This window comes from Geotrypetes seraphini, chromosome 14, assembly GCF_902459505.1.
Source record: "Geotrypetes seraphini chromosome 14, aGeoSer1.1, whole genome shotgun sequence".
Classification (NCBI taxonomy): Eukaryota; Metazoa; Chordata; class Amphibia; order Gymnophiona; family Dermophiidae; genus Geotrypetes; species Geotrypetes seraphini.
This window is the reverse complement of record NC_047097.1, coordinates 627090-642781: the sequence shown is the minus strand read 5'-3', so window position 1 is coordinate 642781 and position 15692 is coordinate 627090. Positions and strand designations below refer to the sequence as shown.

At 48.0% G+C, this 15692-nt stretch overlaps 1 protein-coding gene across 3 annotated transcripts in view; it reads left to right on the top strand.

Moving 5' to 3' along the window:
* The window catches only part of ALDOB (aldolase, fructose-bisphosphate B), a 269623-nt gene that overhangs the window by 200643 nt on the left and 53288 nt on the right, over positions 1–15692 (top strand). Inside the window, exon 1 of one of the 3 annotated variants that reach the window (XM_033920845.1) lies at positions 7867–8009. The exons of 1 other annotated variant lie outside the window; for it this stretch is intronic. Coding sequence is in view for 1 of the 2 variants with exons in the window: in XM_033920843.1 (XP_033776734.1) it covers positions 8170–8207 (38 nt within the window). In the remaining variant the exon portion in view is untranslated. Of the gene's footprint in view, positions 1–7866; positions 8010–8154; positions 8208–15692 lie in introns of those variants that run through there. One more of the 3 variants, XM_033920843.1, reaches the window with a different exon arrangement.

Sequence of the window (15692 nt, the reverse complement as noted above, 5' to 3'; positions counted from 1 at the left end):
CTGCACCAACAGGGTGATCTCCATCACCGACCCCCCATCATTGGTGTGTGGAGTGCCTGGGTGCGGATCACCGTGCCGAGTCTTGCCCGCGTTGTGCGATCTTACAACCATGGGCTCTTCGTCGGAGAGTGGCCAAGATTCTCTAACTGTTTGGCCCCATGGAACCTGCGGGACAGGCCTCGAGCTCGGCCTTGGCTCCGTCGGGTGCCTCAGCCTCGAAGTCCCCCTCGGCCTCGAAGGCTCCGGCCTCGACCCCTTCTGCTACACCAGCCTCAGGTAAGTCTCCTCTTTCTTCCTCAGGTGTGCCTATCTTGGAGTCTCATGTGAGTGCCGCCTCCTCGGCCTCTTCGAGACCTCATTCTAAGTGTGCCTCCTCACGTAGGTCGCCCCCGAAGGAGCGTACTGCTGCACCTCCAAATCAACATCCTCTGGTCTCGGTGCCTATGTTCGAGGACATGCTTAAGGCTATCCTTACTACGCAGATTTCCTCGGTTGTGAGCCAACTGGTCCCAACCTCGAGCCACCTGGTCTTAGCCTCGACCCAGCCTTGGTCTGACCAGCCTGGGCGTTCTTCCATCGTGCCTCGAGGCCATACTCACAAGACTCGCAGGCTGCCCTCGAGTGATTCTTCCTCCCCAGATTTGGGGCGTGTGGCCTTTTGGGAGTTGTCCTCTTCGAGGCTCGCTCGCTCCTTCTAAGAAGCTCCGACCGCGGGGCCTGTGGTGGCCTCGGAGTTGGAGGCTGGTCCTCGCTTGACCCCCGTCCTCGCCGCTTTCCCCTGGTAGGCGGATGGCTACCTCCCGGGTGCTTTCCTCAAGGCCTGCAGGGGAGTTTTCGTTTACCCCGTCCTCGCCGAGGCTTCACAAGCGGGTGCTTTGGACGCTGGGTGCCTCCCCAATTCACCTTCCACAAGGCCATTCTTCATCTCCCCCGAGGCAGTTCAGTCGAGCCTCCTCGTTCTTGAGACTCCGAGGCTCCTGCTTATTATTCGAGGGAGGTTTCCCCCTCTTTATCTGCTGCTCTCAGATCTCGCTCTGGGTCGCCTCCGGAGGACGAGTCTTCTTCTCGACACTCCTTTACTCGTTTTATTTCTGATATGGGTAAGGCCCTGCAACTGGATCTCCAGTCTGAGTCCCACTATACCCAGGAATACCTGGCGGAGAGTTGTTCCCCATCCGCCCCACGAGGCGCTGCGTTTGCCGCTGCATCAGATTCTCCAGCAGACATTTCTCCAGAACCTGGAGACGCCTTATGCTGTTATTGCCATTCCCTCCAAAATGGAGTCTCGTTATCAGATGGTCCCGGTCAAGGGGTTTGAGAGTGCTCAGCTTTCTCACCAATCCTTGGTGGTGGAGTCTTCTCTGAAAAAGTCCAATCCCTCCAAGGTGTATGCTGCGGTCCCTCCGGGCTGGGAGGGGTGTACGATAGACAAGTTTGGTCGCCGTCTTTACCAAAATTCAATGATGGTGAACTGTATCCTTAACTATAATTTTACCTTCACGTCCTATCTCAGGTACTGTGTGGACACCCTCCACTCGTTCTAGGTGGACGTGCTGGCTTCTCGGCGCCAGGAGTTCTGTCTTCTCGAAGAGACGCTCTCCCAGCTCCGCCTCTATTTATTTCAGGCGGCTTATAACGCCTCTAAGTTGTGCTTGAGAGTCACGGCTTTTGCGGTCGCCTCGCCTGGCTCAGGATTGTGGATATGGACCCCAACCTCCAGGATTGTCTGGCCAATCTCCCTTATGTGGGGCATGAGCTCTTTGATGATTCCATTGAGGCAGCCACCAAGCGCCTCTCAGAGCATGAACGGTCTTTCGCCTCTCTGATGAGGCTTAAGCCGAAGACTCCTCCGGCTCGGCCGTACAAAATTCCTCCTCGGCAGTACCTGCAGAAATCTATTCCTGCATTTTCTCGGCCGCCTTCCAAGCGACCGCAGCAACAGCAGCAGCATCCTGCTAAGGCCAAGCCTGGGCCGTCTTTTTGACAATTCCTGTCTAAGCCTGCCGGCTCCCTTCCTTCTGGAGTCTTCCCCCCTTCCCATCGGGGGGTCATCTCCATCATTTCTATCCCCAGTGGGAAAGTCTTACCACCGACAGTTGGGTGCTTTCCATTGTCCGGGAGGGGTACTCTCTTCATTTCAGTCGCGTACCCCCAGGCCTTCCTCCAAGAGAGTTTCCTTCTGCCAGGACTCACCTACCTCTTCTTCTGCAGGAAGCTCAGACCCTCCTTTGCCTCCGGGCGGTCGAGGAGGTTCCTCCGGATCAGGGGAACACAGGGTTTTATTCTCATTTTTTTCTGGTTCCACAGAAGAAGGGAGATCTATGTCCGATCCTGGACCTCAGGGCTCTGAACAATTTTCTGGTCAAGGAAAAGTTCAAAATGCTCACCCTTCCTACGCTGTATCCCTTGATGGACAAGGGGCATTGGCTGTGCTTGTTGGACACATTCCGATTCATCCAGCTTCTCGCCGGTATCTGAGATTCCAGGTGGGGGATCTCCACCTCCAGTATCGTGTTCTTCCCTTTGGCCTGGCGGCCTCACCAAGGGTTTTCACGAAATGCCTGGTAGTAGTAGCTGCGGCCCTACGTCTCCGAGGGCTGCAGGTGTTTCCCTACCTCGACAACTGGTTGATCAAAGCGTCCTCTCGCCTGGAGGTTCTGCGGGCAACGAATCAGACTATTTCACTCCTTCCGAGTCTAGGATTTGAAGTGAACTTTCCCAAGTCCCACCTCTGCCCATCTCAGTCCCTCGAGTTTATTGAGGCAGTCCTGGACACGGTTCGCCTCCGCTCTTTCTTGCCTCGGCCTCGCCAGGAGGCCCTTGTTCGTTTGTGTCAGCGGGTGGCCCTCCTATCCTCGGTCTCAGCTTGGCTCATGATGATCCTGCTCGGCCACATGGCCTCTACAAGTTCACGTGACTCCTTTTGCCAGACTTCACTTCCGCATCCCGCAGTGGACCTTGGCGTCCCAATGGAACCAGGATCGGGATCCTGTCTCTCGACTCATTGTCGTGACTCCTTTGTTGAAGTAGTCTCTCCGCTGGTGGATGCTCTCTTCCAATCTTTCCAGAGGTTTTCTGTTTCATGCTCCTCCCCCGCAGAAGGTCCTCATGACGGACTCGTCGGCCTATGCTTGGGGGGCTCATCTGGACAGTCTTCGCACTCAGGGACTTTGGTCCATTGCTGACCACCTTTGTCACATCAATCTGCTAGAGCTTCAGGCGGTTTTCAACGCTCTGAAAACTTTTTGTCACCTGCTTCGCATGGACAACCAGGTCGCCATATATTATATCAACAAACAAGGGGGCACACCCTGTGCCAGGAGGTGATGTGGTTCTGGGATTGGGCCATCCACCGCAACATTTTTCTTCGAGCAGTCTACATTCAGGGCCAGCAGAATTGCCTGGCGGACGGGTTGAGTCGTCTGCTGCAGTCTCATGAATGGTCTCTTCATTCCTCGACACTGTGTCAGGTGTTTGCTTGTTGGGGGATTCCGGATGTCGATCTGTTCGTTTCCCCCTCAATCACAAGTTGCTCCGCTTCTGCTCCAGGGTCTACGCCCCTCACAGGATCGAGGCGGATGCCTTCCTTCTGGATTGGACGAACCTGTTTCTGTATGCGTTTCCTCCATTCCCTCTGATTCTGAAGACTCTCGTCATGCTCAAGACCACGCACGCCACCATGATTCTGATAGCTCCTCTGTGGCCCCGACAGCCCTGGTTCTCCCTTCTGTTACGACTCAGTTCCAGGGAGCCTCTTCTGCTGCCTGTTTTTCCTTCTCTGCTTATGCAGAGTCGGGGATCTCTACTTCATCCCAACCTGCAGTCTCTGCACTTAACAGCTTGGTTCCTCGAGACTTAATGCCCTCATTCCAGTTCTCCTAGTCTGTGCTGGATGTCTTGGAGGCCTCTCGGAAGGAGTCCACTCGCCAGTGTTACCATCAGAAGTGGACCCGTTTTTCTTCTCGGTGTGCTCAGCTGCGCCAGGACCTGCAGTCTGCCTCCTTGTCTTCTGTCCTGTTGCACTTATCTGGTGCAGGACTCAAGTCCTCATCGATTCGAGTCCACCTCAGTGCCATTGCTGCTTTTCATCAGCCGATTGATGGGAAACCTCTTTCTGTTCATCCTGTGGTTTCCCGCTTCATGAAGGGCCTTTTTCACATTCATCCGCCCCTTAAACCTCCTCCTATGGTTTGGGATCTCAACGTGTTCCTTGCTCAATTGATGAAGCCTCCTTTTGAGCCGCTGGCACGGGCTCACTTGAAGTTTCTCACTTGGAAGGTTGTGTTTCTTATTGCCCTCACTTCTGCCCGTCGGGTCAGTGAGCTTCAGGCCTTGGTGGCAGACCCACCTTTCACTGTCTTCCATCATGATAAGGTGGTTCTCCGTACCCATCCTAAATTCTTGCCTAAGGTTGTTTCGGATTTTCACAATTGTTCTTCCTGTGTTTTTTTACGAAGCCCCATTCTCATCCTGGAGAAGTGGTTCTGCATTCCCTTGACTGTAAGCGTGTGCTGGCCTTCTACTTGAAGCGCACTGCTCTTCATTGCACTGCTCCCCAGCTGTTCCTCTCTTTCGATCCTAATCACTTGGGGCGCTCTGTTTCTAAGCGGACCATTTCTAACTGGTTGGCCATTTGTATCTCTTTCTGTTACGCTCAGGCTGGTCTCTCCTTGTTAGGTCGAGTCACAGGCCACAAGGTCAGAGCGATGGCGGCATCTGTTGCTTTCCTCCGCTCGACTCCGATTGAGGAAATCTGCAAGGCTGCCACTTGGTCCTCGGTTCATACATTCACCTCTCACTGCTGTCTGAATGCTTTCTCCAGGCGTGATGGCCATTTTGGTCAGTCAGTTTTGCAAAATCTGTTCTGAGTTGCCAACTCTCCCACCATCCCTTTCTGGTTTGCTTGGAGGTCTCCCACGAGTTGAGAATATGCTGCCTGCTTGTCTTGGGATAAAGCACAGTTACTTACCGTAACAGGTGTTATCCAGGGACAGCAACCCACCCTCCTCCCCGGGTTGGCTTCTTTGCTACCTATCTGAACTGAGGACACACTGAGGAGACACATGCCCTAGGTCGGGCAGAAGGGGCACTCGTGCATGCGCGGTACACTCTCAAGCTTGAAGATCTTCAAGCAAGTCTGCTTGCGAGAACGTCCGCTAGGGGGCTCTGTAGATGACGTCACCCACCTGTTGAGAATATCTGCCTGCTGTCCCTGGATAACACCTGTTAAGGTAAGTAACTGTGCTTTCTGGCCCACTCAACCCATTGCTTTCTTTGCATCACCGTTACCAATGGCTTCTTTCTTGCTCCACAGCCACGTAGGCCAAACTCCAGGCACCACTGATGTACTGTTGAGGCAGATACGTTCATTGAACACATTTCCTTCCACTTGGCTGACAATTCTGGTGATGTGAGTTTGTGATCTGCCACTGAGATCTGGTGAACAACCCTGTCCTCTCACACAGTGGATTTGTGTGGTCTTCCACTTTGAGCCCTGTCAGACACATTTCCTGTCTCTTTTTTTCTTACTGAGCAAGCGTATGACTGTTCTTTGATTGCACTTCACCTGGCTGCAATTTGCCGATTTGAATAGCCTTCTTCATTAAGTACAACCACCGTCACACGTTCTTCTTTTGAAAGATTTCTAACTTTTCCCATGTTGCGATTATGTGTCACTGGAGTAGCGGAGAGTTATGAAAACCGATTTTCCCGCTTTGCCATATATGCGCATGAATGCTGCGGTGTGATTGGTTCCTCAAAACAAACGCCATTGGTTGAAAACGGAGTGATCTGATTACTGTTTCGATCTGGTTTTGACGCAAAATATCGACATTTTTGACATTCTGAAGTTTATGGGTTACAAGTCTTAAATCTGAAGTCCTAAGTCAATTTAAAATGTGCAAGGTGATAGAGCATAAAATTCCGAACACATCAGCATATAATTTTTTATATAATATGCTGACGTAGGCATCAGAAATATTGCTATGACCCAGTCAGAAAGACGGAACAATGTATTACTTGGAGTTGATGCAAAACTTTTGCATGACGCTCTGCATTTTGTCTTTGGAAGGTAGCAATACACTGGGGAAAGTATACTATCACAAAAGGCGAGAGTGGATTTGGATTTTTCAGTAAAGTTCAAAAGAGATTTTAGTGAAAATTTTGAGAAAATATAAAATGTTTATAGAGAAAGAAAGTATCCACACAAAGCCCCCAGAAGAGAGATCTGGTGAAAAGACCAGGAGGAGAGACCCACTTGATACCACCATAGTTAGAGGCAAAGCAGTTCTCAGAGCAGTTACAGAGAAATCTGTAGATCTGGTACTTAGACTCCTAATGTATGAGGACTATGGCTATTTAAATTCTACCAGACCCAGTTCAATGGGGTCCTGAGCCAACCTTTGCTTCTTCATTGAACCAATCTTGCAGTATGATGAGCTGTGTAGATATGAGGGCTGCTGAAAGGTTCTCAGCCCAACCAACAATGGAGCAGTCTCTATCAAGGGCTATACACTTAGGGCCTCTTTTACAAAGCCCGCACGGCAACAGCCCTGAATCCCTTTAAATCTCTATGGGCTTCAGGGATATTACCATAGCGGCCTGCGCTAAACGGATTCGTAAAAGAGGCCCTTAGTCCAGTGATTTTCCACTGTTTTTGTTCATTTGGGAAACTATTGAAAGAAAAAAGTGGAAATTCACTGGACAAACTGTATAGCCCTTGATGGAGACTGGCCAAACTTGATTGGGCTGAGAACTTTCAGCAGCCCCTCGTAAAAGTACATTTTCATTCAGAACGGTCACCGGCTTAAGTTAAAATGCTGATGGCAGTGTTTAATTTAATCCATAAGTTCTGTGTCAGTGTCTGTATAGAGGGAAAATATACCATTCCTAGTGGAATTCTGCACAAAATTTTTTCTACACAAAAAAAATCCAAGTTCTGCAAGTTTATTTGACAATAACAACATAAAATGTATTTGTATACTGCACCACCTTACAGTTCTATAAGGTTTACATTTAAAAAAGAAAAACTGAACAATCGTAGCAGTAGTTACAATAATTTTTCATATAAATAAGTCTTCATTTAAACAATATTTTGGCTAGTTATCCAGAATTTCAGTATTTTCATGAAATTATACTAGAGAAAAGAAAGAGATTTCAAGTTTTTCTCACTTTTACCACCGGGCCATGGGGAGTTGGGCTTCTCTCTCCCTCCTGTGCAGCACCCCTGTTTTGCTTTCCACCCCTTCCCCTCCCAGCAGCACTTAGTGTTCTAACTTGCCTGCAGCAGAGCAATGCTTCACTTAGGCTGCCTTGGGGCCTCTGATGTTGCAACTTCCTCTTTCCTCAGAGGCAGTTTGACGGGGATGGAGACAAATTTTTTCCCTGTATTCTCTAGGCTCTGCCACGAATCGATTTCAACTACATGCAGTTGACCGGTGTGTCAGTGGGGTTGACGTAGCCCTCAAACGAAATCTTAATCGTTGTACTGCTGATCTTTGGCTCTTTTGATGCTGCTTGTCTGGCTTAGGGAAGGTGCTGTTGCCACTGGTTGGAGATGAAAGGGGGAAGGAGAACTGCTTTTGCTGGTTGGAGTGGGACAGAGGTGCCACGCTGAACCAGAAACGGAGGATGGTGAAGGGGGAGCTAGAGCTGGACCTGGAGAGATGAGGAAAGGGTTCAGACTCTACCCTGGCACCTGACTAGAAAACGACAGGGCCAAATTGTTCCCCGTCCTCTGCCGCAACCACACAAGCCTCGAACACTTAAGATTTTAAAGTCTTTGTGGCTTCTGGAACTCGCGGGGACGGGGGGAAATTCTCTACTTCCGCCTTTCTCCCCATTGTGATTCCGAAAGATAGAGCCATAAAACATGAGAGAGGTGGGTGCAAGCGGCAGCCAATGAGAGAAGCCCCTCAAGACACCGCCCCCTCCCCAGCCGGAAGCGAATAAAAACTTTTGAACTGGGAGGACTGGTCCTGTTTGCCAGCCGCCAGCAACTGCTCCAGCCTGTGAGTCTCCTTTGTCTCGAATCTTTCTCTTTCCCAGATTTCTCTCAGAAGTTCAGGAACTGTGTCCATCTCTCCCACTGCTCGGCCCAGGAGCCGCCCCTAGAGTCCCTGCTCTAATGAGCTGACCACCTCTCCCCGTTTCTGGGTCTTGATTAGAACCATGAGCCGAGAGCTGGGCAAGTTCCTTTATCTGCTGGGGTAGGGACTATAAGAATTCGTTTATTTGGCTAGATATTGTAGGCAGGATATAAGTCTGGGATGCCAAAACGAAAAGAAAATGTTCGGCGCATCATAGCAGGAGGTGGGGTGAAGTTCTTGAGGGCTTGTGAAATATTAGGGCTGAGAGTTTGGATTGACTGGTGCAGACTGCAAATAAAAGTGGTAACTTTGAGAAACTTCCGGAATACAAATCCACAGGAAGAAAATCCTTGCTTAATGCTGATGTGTTATTTGACTCTTAACCCTTTATTAGCAACCTTGGAGTCGTCTTCCATTCTGACCTCTCATTTTCTATGTATATCCAACAAACTGCTAAGACCTGTCGCTTCTATCTCTTCAATATCACCAAAATTCACCCCTTCCTCTCTCAGCACGCTACCCAGACCCTTGTCCAAGCTCTCGTAACCTCACGCTTAAGATTACTGCAATCTACTCCTAACTCTCATCTTCTACCAACCTCGCTACGCTCATGTCACCCCTCTCCTTAAGTCACTTCACTGGCTCCCTATCTGCTATTGCATACAGCTCAAGATCTTATTGCTAACCTACAAGTGGGTTCATTCTGCTGCCCCTCAATATCTCTCCTCGCTTCTCTCTCCTTATACACCTCCCAGAGAACTCCGTTCCTCGGATACGTCACTCTTAACGTTACTCTTCTCTTCCACTGCCAATTGCAGACTTCATTCCTTTCATCTAGCTGCCCCCTATGCCTGGAATAAATTACCCGAGTTTGTCCGTCAAGCCCCTTCCCTTCCCTTGTTTAAAAGCAGACTGAAAACCCACTTTTTTGATTTGGCCTTCAATCCTTAACCCTACTTCTCTGCCCTTCAACCCGGCCAGCTGATTAACCGTTCCCCTTAACTGTATCCATGGCATCCTGTTTGTCTGTCTTGCTTAATAATAATATTAATAACTTTATTCTTTTATACTGCCATAGTCGTGAGACTTCTAGGCAGTTTACATTGAAGAGAGCTGGACAGTCAGAAAGTTACAATATGCAGAGTTAAGAGAAATACAGCATGCAGAATAAATTTTTGTCTTATACGCAGGGGTGGACATGTTTGAAATATTAGAAATTGATTTAGTGTTTTGTGTAGATACTTTTTAGATGATATTTCTGTCGAATAAGGCAGTTTTTATGGCTTTTCTAAAGGCGTCGTAGGTTAGTCTTGCTCCATTAATGTAGTTGTCTAACCAGTGTTTGTTTGCTTGGTACATAAAAGATTGTTTAGATTGTAAGCTCTTTCGAGCAGGGACTGTTTTCTTACTCTTTGTGATTCTCTGCAGTGCTGCGTGCCTCTGGTCGAAATAATTAATAGTAGTAATTCTGACTACCTCAGTGGCAACAGATAACCTCCCCAGGTTATCTGTTGCTTCAAATTTTGGCACTTATTCTCAGCAGAGGTCCACTATGCTTGACCTGATGGGAATAAATGGGAGGATCCGTGCTGTATAAGTTAACCAAACACAAGGGGCAGAAAAGTTACTTAAGCTGGTTCATCCAAGTCTTGAACACAGATCATCAGGCTCTCAGACAGCTACCCTAGCCTCTAAGCTACTTTCTTAGCTTATGAAAGCCTAAAGTTTTGCCACTTTTAGTCTCAGCATAGGTTATGGCTCTTCTTGCCCCGAACAGCTGAGCAGCAAGAGGCTCTACACATGAAGGGCACCTTCTCCAACAAGGTTTTTGGAGCGTTTGCTGTTTTGCTGCACCACAGCAACCCACCGGATTTTAATGGCGATTTTAGAGCATCTGGCCCTGAGTCTGTGGCAACCACAACTGATGCTTGATCGTCGTATACATAGCTCACTTTTATTACATATAGCAGTGATTTTCTAGAGCCATTTCTCTTTTCTTTTATTAAAGGGGGAAGTTAATGTGAGTTACAGTTAAGATATTATTTTACAGTTAAGTCCAGTTTTTAGTTAAAATGGGACTTTTGCTAAAAATAGCACAAGTTAATGGTATAATATTAATAATGAGAGTAACTTGGCAGTGGCATAGAGAGGGTGAGGGGTGCCCCCCTTTTTCCTTCCCCTGTACCTCTAGTTGAAGTTGTTGCTCATGGAGGTCAGCCACGTGCTCCTCGTGACCCCATCGGCTCTCCCACTGACGTCACCTCCTATGCGTGGCACCCAGAAGTAACATTAATGGGAGAGTCGATGGGATCGCGAGGAGCACATGGTTGATGCTGCGAGCAACAACTTTAACTAGAGGTACGGGGGAAGAGAAGGAGGGGTGTCCTTAGGCGCTTCCATAAACGCCATCTTTTAAGGAAGGTTTTAAAAGGCTTTGTCGCTTAAGTTAGGCGCCAAAATGACACAGTTTATAGGCCCATATTCTGTGTTAATATGGAGCTCATTTTCAATAAAGAGAAACGCCCAAAAAGTGGCATAAAGAGGCAGCTAGACATTTTTCTCGCCAAATCCTTCCAATTTAATATTTTTGAAACCTATTTTCTAGACAAATTTCTATGGTACAGTGTGTCTAAATCAGTGGTTTTCAACAAGCAGTATGTTCACCCTTAAGAGGTATGTGAGCCGCTTGTTGGGGGTAGGCGGCACCATGCAGGTCCCCCACCCCCTTCCTCCTTAATGGCCGCTGTCGCAGAGGATCCCTTGTCCTTATTGCCTGCCTGCCCGCCCCCCCTCTCCCACCCCCCACCGAACCCTCTGCCACCAGCAGGGATCTCATGTCCTCCTTCCTGCAGCCCCCCTCTACTGATCCCGACCCAGAAGGCTTCCCTCCGATATCAGAGCTGACGTTAGAGGAAAGCCAGGTTAGCGGGGAATCCCAGTTACTTCCTTCCAGGTAGGCTGTTCCTTCCTGCCTTCAGTGACACTTGTGGCAGAGACGAGTTAGTGGTTCTTTCACGCTGCACGTGGCTGACCTAGAAACCTTTCCGACGTCAGAACTGACATCAGAGGAAAGGCTTGTGGGTCAGCTACATTCAGCATGTGAGCTGCTGCCCTGCGTGTCCCTGCAACAAGTGCTGCAGAAGGCAGAAGGAACAGCCCAGCTGGGCGGCCCTGGAGCGAGCAAGTAAGGGAGAGAGGGGACATGATCTGGGAGAAAGGAGGGTGGGGGGAAGGAGTGCATTGGGACATGGGAGGGGCATGAATTTGGGACACAAGGAAGGAAGGGAGCATGAACATTGGACATAGAAGGGGGCACTAACTTGGGACATAGGAGGGAGGGAATAGAAAAGAAGAATTGTTGGGCATGAGTGTGTGAGTGACAGGGAAAGAAATGGTCCACATGGAAAAAGGAAGAAAGGAACATTGGGCATAGAGAGAGAAAGGAATGAGGTAGGGATGCATGGGGAATAGTAGGATGAGAGGGAGAAATGTTGAATATGGTGGTGGAGAGGGAACAGAGGGACAGATTGAAGGGGATGCAAGGAAGAAGAATGTTGGACATAGTGATGGAGGGCGAGATGTGGCATTGTGCTGGAGAGGGGTGATAGAAGGAGAAATGAGTATGGGGCTGGTGATCAGTGGTGAAAAATGCTACACGTGACCTGGGGGATGAGAGAGGGAGGAATGTTGGATGTGGCAGTAGAGAGGTTGGGAGAGATGTACCCTGGATCTATCTCTCCCCACTTCATTTGCGGGGACGGGAACGGTGATGAATTTTGTCACCGTGTCATTCTCTATTTCGCACCCCCCAAAGATATGAATGAATTTGTGCATATCTGCCTTTATACCAGTCCTATTAGATCAGCAAGCAGGTTCCTGGAGTAGCCTGGTGGGCAGTTTAGTGAACCATAGAGATGAGAACTTGGACCCATACTCCACTCTAACCACTACACTTATGGTAGAATTTGTGAGCTTTCCAAACTCCATCCTAATTCCACTGTACCCACTAGCCCCCAGGGGTAGGGAATGCTGGTCCTCGAGAGCCGTATTCCAGTCGGGTTTTCAGGATTTCCCCAATGAATATGCATTGAAAGCAGTGCATGCAAATAGATCTCATGCAGATTCATTGGGGAAATCCTGAAAACCCAACTGGAATATGGCTCTCGAGGACCGGAGTTCCCTGCCGCTGCACTAGCCCCTCCTACATCCCAATGGTTTTGTTCTGTTTTGGATGCATTTGTGCTTTTTTTGGGTGGGGTGGAGGGGGGGGAATTGTTCAATAAAATAGATGCACAGAGTAGAGAATGACAATCCCTGCAGGAACTCAATTTTCCCGTCCCTGCCCCATTCCTGTAAGCTCTGCCTTAATCGCATAAGCCTCTAACACTTATAATTTTATAGTGTTTGAGGTTTGTGCAAATGAGGATGGAGCTTACAGGAATGGGGCAGGAAAAGAACTCATGGAGCGGGGGAAATTTGTCCCCATGTCATTTTCTAGCATAGAGAACAAACACATTCATTTATGAAAAAACAAAATTGACGTTTTGCACTTTTGAAAATGGCCATGCTTGGTGCTGGATTTTTGAGCGTTTTCTGCTAAATGTCTAAACTGATTTAGACATAAAATTTACCCCTCCACATAAATAACATTTTTTAATAGTAGCTCAAAATCTTGGGGGGGGGGGGGGGATGTGCAAATTCAAGGCTGTTAAATCAAGCTGACTTCTGCAGTTTTTGTGCCCAGCTTATGGGCAACAGCTGAAGCCTTGTGTCCTTGCTGTGCTTATAAATTTTGGAATATATATCTATAAATGAAATTAAGTTAAATTAATGAGGGTTTAGAAAAGCTGATATCGGAGCCTCATTTATTTCAAAATTTTTATCTCACCTATAACCTATGATTTACCCTAGATGTTACAGAATATAAATGATAAAATCTACACAACAGGACTTCAGAGTAGAGAGCTGCACGGGAACCGGGATGACGGGAATCCCGCGGGGATCCCGTGGTTTCCCCCTTATGGTCACGGGGATCCCGCGGGGCTGAGAGGCAGCTAGAGCAGAGTGACTCGTCTTCTTTTTCTGCCCTCCTGCAACACAGCACTCCCAGTACATAGCCAACCCAGAAATCTTCCCCCGACGTCAGAGCTGACGTTGGATGCGTTGGCCACATGGAGTGTGCAGGGCCCGCTGCCCTGCGAAAAAGTGCAGCAGCACTCGGGAGAGGTACAGTCTTGAGGGAAGGAGCTTCAGTGCACTTTAAGTATAGTTTTAGAATGTGTTCCATTTAAAATAAAGAATAAGTTTGATGAAAGAAAAAAATATAATCTGATTTTTTCAGAACATGAGATCCATAAACAGACTGGAAGGGGTGATAGGAGCAATGTTGGGCATGGGGCTGGTGGACGGGGCGAAAGATGAGAAAGGGATAAATTCTGGACTATGGTAGGAGGAGCCAGTGGATAGCAACAGAAGAATTTGCAGGAGACGGGAAAGCGGAAAAAAGAAACTGGGACCAACTTGATGGAAAAATAAGTATCCAGACAACAAAGGTAAAAAATGGACTTTATTGACTAAAATATGTTAGCTTTGGAAAATGTATATAGCAGATGTCTTCGTATTGTATTCAAAAGAAAAGGAAATTAATGTTTGGCTTTATTTCTCCAGTGCTGGAGTATGTGTTGACCCTTGTTGTGGCTGGTGGGGATCCCCAAGCACCACCAGCAGAGGACCTCCTCTAGAGACGGCCTGAACTCCCCTCCACCAAGCGCAGCAGTCGCTGGCAACATCCATGAGCCACCGAGGTGCCAGCATCTGTGACTCAGGGATGCTACTGCTGCCTGCCAAACTTGGCAAAAGGGACCCCCGGCCAACTGCAGAGGAAGTCCTCAGCTGACAGCTTGGGGGTCCTCATCAGAGGCTTTGGTAGAAACCCGTTTACAAAGTATGTATTCTTCACAATTAATATTTCCAAATTAATAGTGTCTTTGCTTATTTGTAAATGGGTCTCTGTCATTCAGTAGCATAATTAAATGAAATAACTACTTCTGAAGTTTATAGGGATGGGCGGGGACGGATTTGATTCCAGCGGGGACAGACGAGGATGGGTTTGATTCTACCAGTGACGGGCGGGGATGGGTTTGATTTCTGTTCCTGTGCAACTCTCTACTTTAGAGCAATGGAGGACTTTCCTTCTGTGCAAATGTTTTAAAACACTGTAACCAGACATTTTCCATACTAAAATATATCCGAGCTGATAGTCAAAGGTATTTTTGCACTGGCCAGCAGGTGACCAAACATCAGTTCATTATCTATGCATTTTTTGAAACTATATGGATAATATTGGGTAGTTTAAATTGTTAAATGGCCTGAATATTGATGAGGCTGGTCTAACAAATAATCCCAGAAGTGAGTAGAACATTGTTGATCATTTTCAAAGCAGAAACGACCAAATCCTAAATTTGGAAAGCCCAGAATTTTTAACATATTGCACTATACTGTTCATCCAAATAGCAAAGGGGGGGGGGTGTTGTGTGAGCGAGGACCCAAAAGTAGGTCATCCAACAGGGATTTTCAAATGGGAAGAAAAATTACGCCTAAAAAAGGGTGTTTTTATCTAGAATTGTTACAAAACATTGTTTTAATTGAGCAGCTAACCACTAGAGGGATTAAGGCATGACCCTTCCCTAATCTACCAGTGGTTTCTGTCCTTTCCCTCTATCCTGAAAGTGAAATTGGAAAGGAAAACTAGGCTCTATGGGTCCCTTTTATAAAGCCATGATTCCCACAGGACAAATGCAATACAGATCATTCAGTTCCAATGGGCTGCATTGCATTTGCCAGGCCTGGACTTGCTACCATGGCTTTGTAAAAAGGGCCCTATATGCAGGTATTTTACCGTGAATAGGGAAGAAATCAAGTCGGAGAAGAGGCTTAATGGCTAGAGTCATAAGAACATAAGAAATGCCGCTGCTGGGTCAGACCAGTGGTCCATCGTGCCCAGTAGTCCGCTCACGCGGCGGCCCTCAGATCAAAGACCAGTGCTCTAAATGAGTCCAGCCTCACCTGCGTATGTTCCAGTTTAGCAGGAACTTGTCCAACTTTGTCTTGAAACCCTGGAGGGTGTTTCCCCTACAACAGACTCCGGAAGAGCGTTCCAGCTATCCACCACTCTAGGTGAAGAAGAACTTCCTTACGTTTGTATGGAATCTATCCCCTTTCAACTTTAGAGGGTGCCCTCCTGTTCTCCCTACCTTGGAAAAGGTGAACAATCTGTCTTTATCTGCCAAGTTTATTCCCTTCAGTATTTTGAATGTCTCGATCATGTCCCCTCTCAGTCTCCTCTTTTCAAGGGAGAAGAGGCCCAGTTTCTCTAATCTCTCACTGTACGGCAACTCCTCCAGCCCCTTAACGCTTCAAAGTCACGCTAACCTTCAAAGCTGCCCTGTCACTTGCAAAAGAAGACTATTACACCCATTTGACTAATTCTTTCAGATCCAACCCTTGCCATCTCTTTGCCACACTCTTCTCTGTATCAAAGGTGCCCTTACCTCCGACTTCTTCGCTTTCTCCCAGACCACATCTGATTACTTAATGATAAGGTCC